This window comes from Coptis chinensis, chromosome 2 (genome assembly GCF_015680905.1).
Source record: "Coptis chinensis isolate HL-2020 chromosome 2, ASM1568090v1, whole genome shotgun sequence".
NCBI classification, from domain to species: domain Eukaryota; kingdom Viridiplantae; phylum Streptophyta; class Magnoliopsida; order Ranunculales; family Ranunculaceae; genus Coptis; species Coptis chinensis.
The window spans coordinates 30,523,079-30,540,189 of record NC_141457.1 but is presented as its reverse complement, the minus strand read 5'-3'; the positions used below and the strand labels follow the sequence as shown (position 1 = coordinate 30,540,189).

General features: G+C 37.2%; 1 protein-coding gene across 1 annotated transcript; it reads right to left on the bottom strand.

The window, feature by feature from the left end:
- Positions 1-516: 516 nt before the first annotated feature.
- On the bottom strand, positions 517-7,428 carry LOC147515731 (homeobox-leucine zipper protein GLABRA 2-like). Its single transcript, XM_086588561.1, has 10 exons — positions 7,090-7,428; positions 6,745-6,998; positions 3,806-3,923; positions 3,263-3,460; positions 2,450-2,551; positions 2,040-2,249; positions 1,750-1,924; positions 1,392-1,663; positions 1,214-1,300; positions 517-1,125 (listed from the first exon to the last, which is right to left on the bottom strand). The coding sequence occupies exons 1-10, from the start codon at positions 7,171-7,173 to the stop codon at positions 880-882; spliced, it is 1,746 nt and encodes a 581-aa protein (XP_086444687.1). The 5' UTR covers positions 7,174-7,428; the 3' UTR covers positions 517-879.
- Positions 7,429-17,111: the final 9,683 nt, after the last annotated feature.

Sequence of the window (17,111 nt, the reverse complement as noted above, 5' to 3'; positions counted from 1 at the left end):
TTCAATCCTTAATGCATTTAGTATGATTTGTTATCACCCTCATAAACCTAATTAGCAAACTGTACTACTGGATTAGTCATATACTCATATTGGATTTATTGGAAAGATGATTTTTTTATTTTTTATTTTTTATTTTTTTATTTTTGTATTTTTTGAAAATACCTACAGTAGTAAATTGAAATATATTTACAAAATTACTATAAAGGAACTAAATTTGATTGCTATCTCCAAAACAAGAAATTTCATATATTTTATGAGTAACAGACATCTATTGAGGCAAGTGTTTTTGTGCAATAAACTGAAGTTATTTGTCAAAGGGAATCAGCTATTGTCATGGAAGAGTATAAAGCACTACTCGTGTATTTTATCTGGAGATTTATGTGAAGGCAGCTTCCCCAGAATATATTGATATATTCTACACTTTTTTTTTCTGGAGTTATATGATGAAGGCAAATGCCATGGAGTATATTTAGTATTTAGGCATTTATGCGCGTGTGACGCTTGAAGAAAATATGATTAACAAAAACTGCATTTTTATTGCCATTCAACTGGCTCCATTGAAAGATCCCGATCATACAATAATCTTAACTACCAGGCCTACCAAGCTATCATACAATAGCAACTCAATTTAATAAATCGAGATTGCTGGTGTGTTCGTATGGGATCACGCATACAAGCACAAGAATGATTAAAACTCCTTTGGAGTAATATAGTATGGAAGTATGGTAAAAGGGTATTATTATTATTATCCCTCTTCACATTTCAAGCTTGTCTTAATTTTTTGGAGTGTGCATGATATAAGAGCGTTGGCAGAATCCACTGATTCAACAGTTGGTTTGGCGGTAGGTGAGGTATTGGCTAGGACTTGAAAAGCTATAGTCAGTAAGGAACCCCATCCATGGATTTCTCCTCTGGCCTAGTAGTGATTACTGTAGGCCTTGTCTCAAGTCCATCTGGAAGAATCGAAAATCCTGAGGGCAAGATTGGTACATTGCTCGAGTCACATCCATTCATTACTGATTGCATTCCCGCAATATCTACAGGTGCATAGACTACCATCGATTCGTAAGTATTCGTGCTACTAACTTGAAGTATCCACATGCTACTTTCTTTTGATTCCATTGCCTGGATATGATACAAATTTATATTTAACCAACTAAGCTGCTTATAAACCAGAAATTGAAAAGTAAAGGGCATAAGAAAAATGACTCACTTGGACTGTTACTGTGTTGCCTTGATCTTGTCCTTTACCTAAGTTTGCAATGCGTTGTACCGGGCTTCCAGTTGACAGGACGTCCCACTAAAATTGACAAGAAACCATATATCATATATAACATTTTAATCGGGACAGTGTAGTTCGCAAAGCAATAGTGGTAGGAGTTCAATCTCACCTCATTGCGCCATGTTTCATCTCTTAAGAAATCAAAGAGTGTGTGGGGAGATACAGGCAACCATACTGATGAAACTGCACATAGAATCATTCCTAAAGGCTCTCCAGGGTCATTCAAGTTTTTTCTAGAGGCTACCCTCAGATCATCTCCTCCTTTTGTCAAATGCTTGGTCCATGTGTTGCAGCTTGATGCACTGATGGCACGGCAGAAGCTCCAGGTCATACGTTGTGCTAACTTCAATATGCTTTTTCTTCCAGCCAATGTAGCAACCCCTAAGGTTCAAAACTCAATACTGTGTATGCAATTCATAAAATTTAGGTAGGTAATGATATTTGAAAGCAGAAGTGTTGACGTTTACCACTTGAGTCTTTTGTTGGAACATTGGTAGCCATAAAGAAAACGAGTTGCTCGCATTGATGTTGCAATGTTGCCATCCAATGCTTTGCTCCAAAGCCCAGACCATTATTCACAACCGATCGATAAATTGTGTGAACTGCACTTTTGTGACATTCCAAGTGTTCTACCCAAATCACCTACATTTCAAGATAATTTGGATTTCATCAATCAAGTAGTTGTTCTAGACCAAGTACTGATTTCCAATTCCATATAAGTGTTTGCAACAATAACAAGAGGTAAACCTGTACTTACTCTGCAGTGACCAATAGATTTTTCATCTATAATGCACCCAGATGGTCTTTTATGATATTTTGCAAGTGAGGAATCAATGTTATCTTCAACTTTGTCCATGGAGACGTCTACAATTGCCCAACGATCAGGGCTTAATTGCTTGCAATACCGGATAAAGTAAACCTCTCTTGTGGGCACCACTGGTGTGAGCATTTGTAGTTCTGCAAACATCTGAAGTTGATACAAACAGAAACAATTTATCGTAGTTCATTAGCATTTATTTATGGGTCAGAAGCTCTGAAAGGACAGTATTTCTGCCTATCCGGTGGTTCTATATTTATAGCTATTGCAGTTGGATTGTCCGTGACTCGTGTTACTTTTCAGATATGTACTTGACCTGTGGCCTATTTGACTGATGCAAAGATACTTACGAGTTGTATTGCGCCATCTCTAGTGCTGGTTTCACCACTTGAAAGTACATCAACAGTAGCTGCCTTGGAAATCAAGCAAGGAAACATCTCCTTCCACTGATTCTAAAAAGATTGAAAGGAACAATGTCAAATAATATTCAAATAGAACAATGTCAAATGACTCAAATCAAAATTAGATAGAAGACACTTTAATATAGAGTTGAATCAATAATGGAATGAATATCTAACTTAGATAGAAAGCCAATTTGTTGTAAGCAACTCGACTACCAACATAACTCCCTAATGATGTACAAAACCAAATGCGGATATCTGCAACTGGGGTTTCTTACCACATCCATGAACCCCTAACGACATAACTCCCTAACGACTTTACTAGCTTGGGAAGATCCACAAAAATGACGCCTGTCTCTCTTGAGGCCTCAATAGATCGCCTAATTTGTACATTGTCCGACTTCTCAGGTCTGAACTGACGGATATACTCATCGTAGTTAAGCATCTCACGACCAGTCTCAACACTTCTGATCTACAATGGTTCACCAACAGTGGCCATCTTGGTGAGCTCTTCCATTGCTTGGTCAGCTATTTCTGATATTTTTGACCTCTCAAGCCCCAAAATTCCATCGTAGTCATCTAAGGAATTTCTGTTTTCTTGGTCATTTCCGGCAGAACAGGAAGAGCTAGGCGACATTGTTCTAGTCGGGTATCTTCCAGACGCCGTGCGTAACTTCTCTACCTACAATTGACGATTATGTAATTCTGCAATGGAAAGAAAAATGGCAGTGGAAATTGATACTGTTCAATAGTTGTACAAACCTCAGCTTTGAGTCTTGCATTTTCAATGCGAAGTTGTTGTTCCTCTGTTGTCATAATAACATCTCTGCTAGAGGTTGCTAATAAGCCACAGTTTGGGCAACATGCATTCTTGATTACCTCCCTCATGGCTCGATTTTCTTCTTGGAGTTTCTCCAGTTCTGTTTTTAATAAAGAGTTCTCATGGCGCTCTTGTACAGCCTGCAATAACGCTACGAGTCATAGATGTAGGGGAAAATGTTACAGACAATAATTAACTCCATGGAGACAAAAAATGGCCCTGATCAAAGAATCATAAGGATAGAGTAAATTCATTTCACTAGGTTTGTTTGCGATGTTAATCACTAAATGATGTACTTGATCAGAACATCCTATTGTGAATTCCTACACAAAGTATGCAAGCTGCACCTAAAGTCTTACCCACTTCAAATGTTTCCAACAGTAGTATAAATTGTTGAGCTAAATGAGGCTGAGGGGGACACCAAAAAAAAAAACTTGCTTGTTCAGTAATACTATAAAGAGACTTGATCAGAATCTGGAGAATACCTTAATTTGGGTCCGTCGATTTTGAAACCAGAACTTGACTTGCCTTGGAGCAAGGCCTAGTTTCTTGCTCAGTTGTTGTCTCTGCTTTTCATCAGGATGTGGAGACTCTTTAAATAAGCTGCAAATTTTCATGCAACTCCACAATGAACTCTTGAAAATATAAGGAGTTACTCAAAAAGATAAGTTGCATGAAAAATATTTTCATCAACGAAGTATATAAGAAGAACAATGGCACACATAGTGAGGCATAAATTGAGAACTAAAATTTCTAATACACTTGTGTCCACAGAGTACACACATAATTGTCGATTTCCTTTAAGAAAGAGAAAATTTGAGGTGCAGAGGAGAATCATGAACCTCTAAATCTCTAATCCTTTGTTGGACGAATACACTATCGTTGATTCGAAGTTCAAACTGAGTTAACTTATATATGTTCAACGTACAATGTCCAATATTTATACTGTTACTGTCACGCCCCTATTTTTAAGAAAATATCGAGGCGTGGGAAAAACAATGGCAACACCATAGTCTTGATCAGTTTGCATCAACGCGTAATGAAAGTGCACAATTTATATCTGAAAAAGGGAATAAAACACTACTTCCATCTTTATTTAAGAGAATATTGGAGATTCTGTCGTAGTTCTCGACATGAAATGAAAAGACTATTGCAGCAGCAACTTCCAAATAAAAAAAATAAGTGGCCTACATACATTGCCAAAAATAATGGTCTAGCAAAAACAACCCAAAAGAAATATAGAAAAACATTTACGGTTGAAAAACTGATAATCCAAAGGAATACAGTCCTCTGGACTAGCTCACTCCTACTCCTTACACTACCGTTCCTGATGATAAGGCTGGTCAGCTACGTTCAAGAATGCACCCGAAAACCAAGCAACTCGGGTCAGCAAACTATGGTTGTTGGTGTGAGTCTTAGGTACAAAACAATAGACTTCAATCTAGGAATACATTTTATGATCAGACAATATTAATATCATTGATGTAATCCTAGAAATAAACAATAAATTATTAGAAACAAAACAATTGACTATTTTCAATATAAGCGCCTTCCTTTAGTGGAGATGTCTCTCGAGAGTTATTAACCAAGCCATTATTCATATTATTAATCAAGAACAAAATTAGGATCATGATTCTTGATACAAATTATTTATCGTACTATCCGGAGTGTTTTGCATTATTATTGTGGGTCTAATCTAGTTGTGTAGAGCCTACCACAATCTCACATACCCCGTGCCGAACGTTATTAACCATATATTCTAGTGGGACATCGCCCTTGAATATGGCTGCGCGGAAGCCCAGTCAATGAGTTCAAAAGAGCCTCAACGGGCTAACAAGGCGCACCTCAATGTCTCTTATATAGACAGAAAAAAAATATAACCAACCGCCCACACAAGGGATAATGACACGCTTCCACTTCTTCCGGGCATTAGCACAAAGCCAAATGGTTCCCTTCCAGAAGTAGTAGACCCAAACTCCTCAGGACAACGGCTCATGGCATGTAGTTGTAGTTCAATTCCGACCTAATCAGACTAAGTATTTATCAAAACAAAATCAGACCAAGTATACACTTTTCATTTGTGTTCATATTGTTGTTATCCACATAACAAAATTACAAGTTATTACTAACAAGAAAATATTTCAAGCAAGTCTCATCATATCATAATCAAGATATTAATTAAGAGTATGTATTATAAGGGAATGTCATCATATCAGGAACATAAATTTAAGCTACAATTTAAAATAATAACCAACGGCAACGTATTGCAAAGGACATACTCATTAATCGGTTCAGCATATGTCACCCAGAATACATCATGGTTAATTAAATATATTAGATTGAAACAAATCGAAACGGGTCAGAAACTGCACTCCAAGCTCTACAACATTTGTTCATACCTAAAAATCTGATTCCGACTGAGAAACCCACATAACCTGACTGTTAACAGATAGTTGTCAAGAAAAACCTGGTTGACCTTTCTACACTAGTCTCTAAAAATTCCGTAGACCATGAAAGAAGGTTCTCAATAGAAAATTCACAGAACGACACCAAACACAGAACTTGATAAGAAAAGTCCTGGCTGACCTTTCTCTACTAAAACAGTCTTAACTTACTGCACTGGTATCCAATTGAGATGAATCCAACTGTATATGGAAATAGACCCGAGACCTAGTTCCCAAACAGGATTTCTCGGGACTCGTCTGAAGCACCCAGAAACTAGACCAAGAAAACTGAGTACATACTATATTATATAATTCATTTTTTTTTTCTTTTCCTATACATGTTACTAGGAATATGATATCATAAGGTAAATATCAAATCTAACAAACTGTTAACATATAACAAAGGAAACTAAATACTCACAAGCTTCTGGCAAAACCAATCAAATGAGGGGTTCTTCTTCATTCACGAGTGACAACGACATCCGGGTGGTAAAAAAGAATAACTAAACTTATTACTTCAGTGATCTATGAACTGCTTTCTACGTCACAGTCCAAATGTCAAACATTAGTAGTGTGATTATTGTTTAGTGACCTGGATTATATTTAAATTTAAAGTTTTACAAGAAATGGAACTTGTTCAACCTCTAATAATTTGTTGGACAAGTTCAACGTACGTGGAGGGTTTAGATAATTAGATGAGTTGAATAACACTTTCAAATTAACTCCCTATATGGCTATATCCAATTTTCCACCTGCCATTGCCCCCGAAATCTTAAACCACTAACTTTTGGTTTAATAAAGAATCAACATAGAATAATGACACATGAGTGAGACTAATGCAGTATATACATACCATTGTAATCACAATGAACAGCAACAATTAGCATAATGATGACCGACACAATTACACAAACAATATAAAGAGCTAACATTAACAAAAACAAAGAAAAATTTCAATAAAGAAGTTAAACATGACTCACGCTTCCATCTCTTTAATTTGCTCAGCTGTGTGTCTATGATACTTCTTATGCTTATCCTCATCATCATCATCTTTTTGAACTCCCTCCTCATCCACGTCCTCGTCCGATCTTCCAGTGCCCGTGTTCTCGCTACTAATCTCTACCGTCCCTTCTCGACCCCGACTCCCACCTCCTCCTCCAGTAATCTCCTCTTCTCCTTCCTCTGCATTCACTCTAGACGACGCTACAACTCCCGCATTACGAAACACGCCAGCCTTCAAAAAGAATATATCAAGAAAATAAGCAAACGTGCAGTGGAGAATAAAGAAACTTAAAAAAAGTATATAAAAAGGAAGAATATATTACAAGAGAAAGAGAAAGTGCTGGTGAAGCAAAGAAATCCTTGGTGCGAGAATTGGGATTGTTATTCGACATGTCTACTACAAACATGTTAGAAGTGAGCTGCGTGTTGTTTTAAGGACCATCAATGGATTAAAAGAGGTGGGGTATGTTAAAATTTAAGGATATAAAACAAAAGGAAGGAAATGTACTGTGAGTTTTTGTTTTTGAGAGAGAGAGTTGAGTGAATAAGGCCAGCAGGTGTTGACCGTTAGCTATTGCGCAAGAGAGAGAACAAACTTTGTAGGTGTTTACCCGCCTTTAAACGGTTCAAAGAACAAACGGTTTTTTTACTTCTCCTATTTTTTCATTTCCGTTTCAACTTTTTGTTTCACCTCAAATTTCTTGGAACAAAGACTTGGAGTTTTTGACGATTCAGCGATTATTCTCTAATGACTGGCCCAGGCCCAGGCCCAAAAATTAGAATTGCAAAGTATCCAATACCAGTAAACTCAACAACAAATGACCAGTGACACCAAGAAAATTGTGTAGATTTTTCAGTAATTCTGCGAGGAGCTTCGTTGTTGCATATTTTGACTTCGTAGATTAGGTTAAATTAGAAAAACCAAAGAAGTGTAATTCATATTGGCTATGTAAAGTGTAAACTACAAACAAACCTATTAATTGTAACGGTTCTGCTATGGCTTGAGTCGTGAAATCGAAATTATTAATTACACAAACAATTCTGTTAAATAACTATTTCCAGGACAATTTCTGGAGGGTAAGTACAAAAGTAGACTGGACTTTGTCTTTTCCCCCATTTAGGTGAAGTATGGCCCAATCATTACATTCCTAGGAGTGTATCTGAAGTTCTGAACAGCAAAGATAAGCTAGATAAAGAAGTTGCATTTTTTAGGCAGAAAAAAAAGAAGTTGGACGAGCTCGACTGATAGGTTGCCTACAAATTTGCACTTTCCACAGCTGTTAAGACCAATGTGTACTGTAACCATACAATGTCAACCAACATATATTATACTTGGCCCCTCTGTCATAATAGCTCATTTAACAGCAAGTCAGCAACTAATAACGAAGTTAAAGCTTCTCTTACGCCGCGGCACAATTAGAACTCTTTAATAATTTTGATTTATGCAAGCATCTGTGACTTTATGGATCAAACATAAATATTCGGATAATTGGAAATCATGCATAAGATCGATGCCACTTTAAAATTGGAAGAGATAAAGTTGTTACGGACTTATGGTAACCAAATTGTGCAGGAACTTGATATTTTGACGACGCCTTGAGTGACGCATATATATATTAATTTAATTAGACTATATCAATCTGATATTCGTGGCTGAACGATAATAATTTCTTTGTGGTGGAAGTTTTGGGCAAACTTGGTCAAAGTTTTGAACCATTAATATTCACTAGTCTTTTGCACGTGCCATGCACGACATGGACACTCAATTTTTTTTGTAGGGCCTGAGGAGATTAGTGCAATAGTGCGACATGTGTTACCGTGGGCTCAAAAAACGAAAACAAAAAAGAGTCTGGTTCCTACATAACCGGATAGGATATAGAGATACCATCTGTCCACTAATAACAGCCCAATAACTTCCGGTTAATTAAGGGTAATTTGTTTTTGTCTCTTATAAGAGCTCAAAGTCTTATAACCTCTTATAAGATATGGCGCACTGATTTTGGACATTTTTTTGGTTTGTTTTTGGTCTCTCATAAGAGGCATTCTACTAGAAATGTCTTATAAGAGGTTCCAATTCTATAAGTACCAAAATTGGATATACTTCAATTCTATAAGTCTTATAACTTGAAAAATGACTCAAGCACCCCCGTTCATATACCCCTAGTCTCATTTCTCTTTTCTTCTCTTTCCATTATCTTCTTCTCCAAATAACTCCATTGCCCTAGCCACCACCGGCCACCACCACCACCACTGCCGCCACTACCACCACTACTACCACAACCATCATCACCTCCACCACCACTACCACCATACTATTAAGACTGTCACCACCACCACTTTCACTACCACCACCACCACCATCACTACCACCGTGCTATTAAGATCAATATCATCACCTCCACTACCACCACCACCGCCACTACTACCACCGTACTATTAAGACTATCACCACTACCACCACTACCACCGTGCTATTAAGACATCCACCACTTCTACTACCACCACCACCACCATGCTATTAAGACCAATATCATCACCTCCACTACCACCACCATCACCGTGCTATAAAGACCACTACCACCACCACTGCCAATTAAAGTAGTTTCCTAAAATCGATATTCTAATTATCAAAATTGATTTGAAACCGAAAATCAAACTATACGCTTGTTTCAAATTAATCTATTCAAGTTAAATATGATGTAAAATAGAGTTATATTTGTCAAATAACCATCTATAGGATGACATGTATTTGTTTTTTCTATTTTTACAAGTGCTTATAAGAGGAACTTAAAATGAAAAACAAACCATTTTATAAGATCATCTTATAAGACCCTCTTATAACTTAACCCAAAAAAACAAATAGCCCCTTAGTCTTCCTTAATTATTTTGGCTTTACTTTTGTTTTTTCGACCTCTACTCCTCTTAACCAGTTAACCTCCATGTCTCAGGGGTGGCCCTGAGACTTTGGGGGCCCAAGACAAAATCCAACTTTGAGTAGGCTTGAACCCAGGAACAAGAAGTTAAATTTCAGTCTCACTACCAACCGAGCTACTTTGTGTTTAAGTCTACTGTGCACTAAGCTAATATACAATACATTCTTCTGTTAAATGGGCCCCTAATTTGTAGCCAACTTTTGGGGGGCCTAACCAGTTGCCTGTGTTGATTGTCCTAAGGGCTGCCCTTGCATTTGCTACAAATCTACAACCATATCACAAAACTTAAGAGCCTAATTCTATCAACAAGACAAGACGTAAAACACATATTAATAATCCGATTGCGATTTTGATTTCAGGTCAAATGTTTCTTTTGAATTTGTATCATATGGTCTCCTAACACCGACAAGTAAAACAACTCTTTAACTCTTTATACTAGGGGTGTAATATGGGGCGGGTTGGGTCAACTACGGGTCAAACAGTGATGGGGCGGGTTAAAATGTCATGTTTTAGTATTATCACCTTGCCAGTTGGGTCAGCTTATGAGATGGGTTTAGGGCGAGTCATTTGGGTTGGGTGCAAATTATCATTTTAACCCAATTTCACACCAAAAAAAAAAACTTCCTAATTCTGCCAAGTAATATCTTTCCAATTCACAATACAGAGAAAAAAAAATGGAATCAGGTCAATGAAAAATAAACAAAAATGAAAAACTATAACTTGAACCCAAAACCATATATATGAAAATTTGAAACTTCTTTCTCGTGATTTACCATTGGTAAATTGATTATCTTCCATTCCATGATAAAATAAAGATGGGAGGATCTATGGTACAAAACAATAAAATATAAACTAAAAGAATTCGAAATTAATATAAGGATGGATGGTTCATTTTTTCTAAAATTCAAAAGTTGAATTTAAACTTTTGATATTTGCCCAATGTTTAAACTTGAACATTTGAAATTGATATTGAACTCATAAGTTTGTGTTCATATCTCCCAAATTCTTACAAAAGTTAAAAGAAATATAAACAAAATACAAAAATATATATTAGAGTTAGTCTTGAAATGGTGCGGGTCAACGGGTCTTGGAATGGTATGGGTCGGGCGGCTTGACGGGTTGGGTTTGAGCATAGAACCTACACCCATAGCCTGACTACGTAGAAACGGTGGCGGGCCGGGCTGGGCTGGGCGAGGTGGGTCTGTTTTCAGGTCGGTGCGGGTTCGGGTGGCGGGTGAAGACCGAGTGCCTTACCGGGTGATGGGTCAACGATTTTTTTTTACACTCCTACTTTATATGTAGTAGTTGCAAATGAGTAAATCATATATGCGTTTTAAAATTAATTAACGAAAGTGTTTAAGATGTGCATTGATGAGTTAAAGAAGAAAATTAGAACTTAAGTTTATTTAGAGAGGAATTACTTAATGATAAAGATTGGGGTTAGTGTTTTTGGGATTTTAAAGGAGGGGAGAAACATTAATAATTTTAAGGGGGGAGAAGAGGGGGGGGGGAGAGAGAAAAAAGAGCACCTAGCAGGAGACACAAAATGACAAAATAGTGGGCGAAGGGAACGAACGGCTTAACTGGCGGCTCCCCATGCCTCTTATATAAGTAGTCTCCCTTACGACCCTCCTATAAATTGTGTGTTCCATGTTCTGATTGATAGTGGACGAAGGGCACGAACGACTTAACCGGCGGCTTCGCACGCCTCTTATATAAGTAGTCTCCCTTACGACCCTCCTATAAATTATGTGTTCCATGCTCCGATTGATAGTGGACGAAGGGCACAAACGGCTTAACCAGCGGCTCCCCACTCCTCTTATATAAGTAGTCTCCTGATTAGCTCCCAAATGTGCGTTTTATTATCCGTATATTGCTGTATTATAGTCCCTCTTACACTTAACAAAAATACAACTTATATCTATTACTGTCTTTTTCAGGTTAAGGAGTATTTCAGACCACTTATCATAAAAGTTACGTCTTAGTCCCAAAAGGAGCTTTAATTACACTTATTATGAAGACCAGTAGCTGCTGTGGAAAAGTGCTGAAAAAGTCAAAGTCAACTAGTCAAAGTCAACGGTCAAAGTCAACGATCAAAGGACTCAAATCAGAAGACCAAAGATGGAGGCCTGGTAAAACATAAAATTGAATAGTTTACCTACGAAATGAACGATGAACTCAAAACGTAAGTAAACTAAAACTATTTACGAGTCTGTCTTTTATCAAAGATTCTACTCTCAATCCTATGAGATATAGTGAAGTAGAGTGATTCGTTCCACTCCTAGTCCTTCAAGATGTTATGTTTTCTAGTCTAATTACTCTACTCAAAGTCTAATGAGAGATTTCTGAAGTGGCAACTAGACTACGATGCAACTACCCACAAGATGCAACTAGTCAACTATTTAAATAACTATGGGAATGCTACGTTGATTCTATGATAATGAGTTAGAGGGAATTGATTCCACCTTAACTTCGACTTAATCCTACTAATCCATTTAATCGTCAGAATCGAATTGAACTTTTTCGAGAACAATATGGTTACTCCTAATCCCTAATTACTCATGGCATTCCTACTAATTCATAACTAGTATGTGAGCGATTAAACCCATTCTCATGGTGAACTAATCGTTTTAGAGTGGAAAGGAAATTACGGCGACTCTACGATAAACGGAATCAAGCTTTCATCAAGATCGCTTCAACCCCTCAATGGAGGTTTAGCCGAGAATCATTACGCTTAATCACTTCCGATTAAATTAAAACTAAGCATAATATAAAGAATTGAAATTTACTAATCTAAATTAACCAATAATTAAAATCTAATTAATAACTAAGAATTGAATAACAAGTAATAAATGAAATCAGATCTAACACAAATGTAAATGTCAAGAATCGAAATTGACAAATAGCTATTTATTTATCAAACTAATTAAGAACAATTGATTCTAAGAGTTGAATCTAAGACAAGAATTGGATTTAAAACTAAACTTAATTAAAAACAATTAAATCTAGATCTAGAAGCTTTTCTAATGGCTACTTTCTATACTAAGCTACCTTTATTTTCTAACCTAACTATCTACCATTAACAAAGAGCTAAGCTTTTGTTTTTTATATGTTCAGATCCAAAAATCGTGCATGGGCTTGGATCCATGTTTCGGGCCAGAGAATCAGGCCCAAAACCCAATACTTTCAGTCCAAAAAGGCCTCTTTAGCTGCAGTTGGCTTCAACAGACTTTTCGTCCACTTTTGTTCCTCTGATTGGATCAAGGCTTAGACCATTGGAAAGCTCTTTCCGAGCCGGTTGTTTTGACATAAGGTAGGCTCCATTCCGAGGTTTGAGTCTAAAGATACGGCCTTCGGAAGTTCTGCTGACTTGTGTGCTGTTTCTGCCCGCGTCGACTTTTCAGCTTTTGACCGGGCTTTAGAAAGGCTTTGTCTTCTCGAATCTTGGCCTTTAATCATGGAACTCCTTAGTAACCGACCTTTTCTCCTTTATCTCGCTAAAGTGGCACATTTCTGCACATAATGGATTTTGAAGCCTGAAATGCATAAAAACACGTAATCAGTGTTAACTCTTAATTATTACTCACATAATTGGTCTAAAAGTATGACTGTTACAGGGTTAAAACTACAGTTTTGGGCTCTTATCAAACCACCCCCAAACAGCATTTTGCTTGTCCTCAAACAAAGATGAGAAATTAAAATAAGTGACCAAAAATGGAGTTCTATCTACTTCTCGTTTCGCCGAGTGCGATTGCATTGACCATATGCAACAAAGCCTTAAACCACTAGGAATTCCCTAGTGGACGAGTTATAACCTCGTGAGAGTTTTCCAGTGAATGTACTTACAAACTTCATGTATACTACAACGACTAAGAAATAAAACTATTGTTTCCTTATTCATGCTCTAAATTGACTATACCTCTCACTAGCAATGCATATAGAGTAATCAAGTCGAAACCTAAGCTAATATATGCATAATAATCAATCATCTACAATAAACATATATACAATGAGTAATACTATGAAATATCTAAAGGTTAGTTTGGAAACTTCGAATAAGCCCCTTAAGTAGGTTCTCACAATAATAGTCAAGATACAACACTGATTTTTCCACTCAAGTTTAGCTACTCCATTAATGCGGTGGGCACACTTTACCTTACAATCTCATTGACAACAAGGAAGTGGAGTTGATCAAACACATCCGCCACTTACTATCACACTAACTAACCTATTCTTAATTGAGCTAGAGGTCTTTATTAGGTGTTGCGGGGATTAGGAGATGGTTTAAGAAGAAAGGAAATGGATATTCAAAAAGGACAAGTCTGAGATAATAGAGTCTTCATATTATGTAACTTAGAGAAAACCTTGTTATTTTCTTTTGCTTCTATACTTTGTTTCCATCCTTAGCCATATATATTTTTTTCTTTTTCTTTGGCTTTTGACTCCCTTTTATTCTATTTTTAGAGTTTTTATTTTATTTCTATTTTTATTTTTTTCCTTTTCTTTGGATGAAAACTTCTTTTCTTTATTTCTGAAGCAATTAACTAACTTTTGTATACACAGGTTTTTCTCTTCTTCTTTCTTCCTCATTCTATTCTCAGACTTATTCTAGATTGGGTAGGTTGAATTTTTATTTTTATTATTTTTATTTATTTATTTATTTTTTTGTAACAGGGTAAAGGAATTGTGGTTTATGGAAGACCGAAGAAAGGCTCAGAGGGGCGACTAGCGGAAAATAATTCATAGGTTTGAATTTTTGGCTATATCGATCCAAAGAGGGCCTAAATTCTCGCTTAGGATATGGCATAGTGATCAAGCAAGTGGACGTGTGATTTCTCTATCTGGATTTTACTTCTCCCTTGTGTCATTTGTCAATTGTTTCGCTCATATAAGGCTTTAGGCTATATTCTCACAGGATTTGTAGAATAAGTACTCTAGCCTAGATTTCAGAAACTTACTGCTAACAATCATCGATACTCATGCAATATATTTATAGATAGATGCAAAGATTATTACCTACATATTAACCTAAGTTTCTAAAAATTATTCTGATGCAAAAGCTATGTGAGATTTCTAGATTGTTAAGAGCATAGAGAAAGAAAACAATACCACTATTCCTAAGTGTATAACATAACTTATTTATTTATATTTTTGAATTTTTGAAATTTTAATTAGAAAACAAATGCATATTATACATATCTATATCCTAACAGATGCCTTAATTACACGTGTTTCTATGTCCCCCCAAACAAGAAGCATGCTTTGTTCTCAAAGCATTTAAATAAAGAGGGTAGGAAAAATACCATTGAAGTGCGTGAAATTCAAGAACATCTGCAAAACAAAGTTAGAACGTACTAATATAGGAAACAAAAACTGACGCAACTCTATACGAGTTCTACCCATTATGGGGTTAACAAGAATGAAATTGCTTGGGACATAGCGGACACTAACTAGAATGAAAACTTACCTTATCTCCGCGCGATTACTCATCATCTTCCTCATCCTCTTCTTCCATAAAGAAGTGAGGTTCCTTTAGATCTGCCAAGCCATGATAATTTGCCGGGCTTCCCGCCATTTATCATCTATTATTGCTAACCTATTAAGAGCCACTTGGTCGGCCGGGGTGTAGGGTGCAACCCGATGAGGTTGTATCCTCCACCCTTTGCCAAGTCATTACACGGAAAGATCGAATAATACTATTGGTGGGTCGTACGGTCGCGGCCGTAATCCAATCCGTGAAGCGTGTACAAAAAGCAGGAAAGAAACATAGCATAATACGGAAATCGGAAGCGAGGGCATAAGAAGGTACTTATGCCTCATGCTATGGGATCGAGCTAAACTAGACATCAAGGTTAGGGGAAGGTCATGACACATACGCCCCGAGTGGCTAAAGCAAGGAAGAAGCGGCGCAAGTGGCATCATTCACGTAAGAAAAACGCCATTCCCCTAAAATGTTTAGCATGATCCAAAACATAACAGGTTCCTATGCTCATGACCCGGGCTACCAAAGGCGACGTTATATTCCCCTTGGTCCTCGATACTGAAAATGCCCGCCCCATAGGACTCATGCAAAACTCATAAGTGTAGACATACATATTATCTACCCAATAGCACCATGGGTCTTGTATTTCAATGGGCATAGCAAGTCCAATAACAAATGCTAGCAAGAACACGGTAATTTCCATTGGTTCATTATCAATGTTGATGGAGAACACTTGTTCTCCATCCGGTCTTTCAAAGAAAATGCGGTTTTAAGTAAAAATAAGATACTAGTGTTGGAGAATAAAGTGCATCAGTCTTACCGTAGCGGCTCCCAACCAACGTATGTGATCGCCTCATGAAACCAAGCACCATAAGTAGTGCTTTGGAACAAATCTTGAAAGACTGTTCGGTATCAATGTTGGAGATGTCATCTCAAAATTACCCTCTGGAAATAGCTGCGAATGATCCGGAAACTACCCGAGAAAACTGGAATTTTTTCGGTCCACGGAAGTCGGCGAAGTCGCGCTCTCTTAGAAGGCCTTGAAGTCGCTATGAAGATTTGGAATTCAGTGTTTGAGCGGGGTTGCGCTCACTTGAAGAAGCGAAAGTGCACTCGACAAAAACACGAAAAAAAATTGCGAGGCCGAGTGCGCTAAGAGTTCTTTGAAACTTCGGAAAATGAGGCGAAGCATGGGAATCGTGGGGAGTGAAAAGTGAGTAGCCGGAGGTTAGGTGTAGTGTGAGTTGTGAGTGTAGAATGTATGAAGTTTATATAGGTTTTAAGTTGCTAAAACGGATCGGAAATTGCCAAAAGGTTTTACTGGCGGTTCAGGAAATACCAAAATTTCCAAACCCGAAAACGGAAACAACTCATTTTCTTGATTCTAAAACAAAGCTAGTATCTTTTAGGTTGAATTTATGATAGAATCTACCTATTTAATTGAGATTTCATCCTACCATGATACTTATTCATAGATATGCCTAAATGGCCATATTCTCACCTTGACTCCGCAATAAATTCTAAGACGAGGGTCATATAAAGATCATGCTGGAATAGATAAAACCACCCCCAAACAATTTGGGAAGGTGGGATCAATATTACACAACCACGCATAATGAAAATAACCGCATTATATTAAAATTTTCATCCGAAGTACATTTCATTACAAAATTCAAATTACGGAAATAAAACTTACATTAAAATAAATAACACTAATGAAATTACAAATAAAAATAGAAACATCAACTGATACTATCCCTAATCACTCCGGTACTGGTAGCGGAGGGCACACGCTCAGGAGATGGCTCCTGAGCTCCCGATGGGCCAGCACCATTCGTCCTTCGGCGACGACGCTCGTGCCTCGATGATGTGTCCTCAGAAGGAGAATCCCCGTGAGGTGGGAATCGTGCAAGCATGTCTGTCCGGAACT

Coding starts and splice junctions, on each gene's coding strand:
- LOC147515731 (XM_086588561.1), bottom strand. CDS start 7,173: ATGTTTGTAGTAGACATGTCGAATAACAATCCCAATTCTCGCACCAAG. Junction 3,924..6,744: donor CAAATTAAAGAGATGGAAGC/GTGAGTCATGTT, acceptor GAAAATTTGCAG/CTTATTTAAAGAGTCTCCAC. Junction 2,552..3,262: donor ATGCAAGACTCAAAGCTGAG/GTTTGTACAACT, acceptor CAATCTTTTTAG/AATCAGTGGAAGGAGATGTT.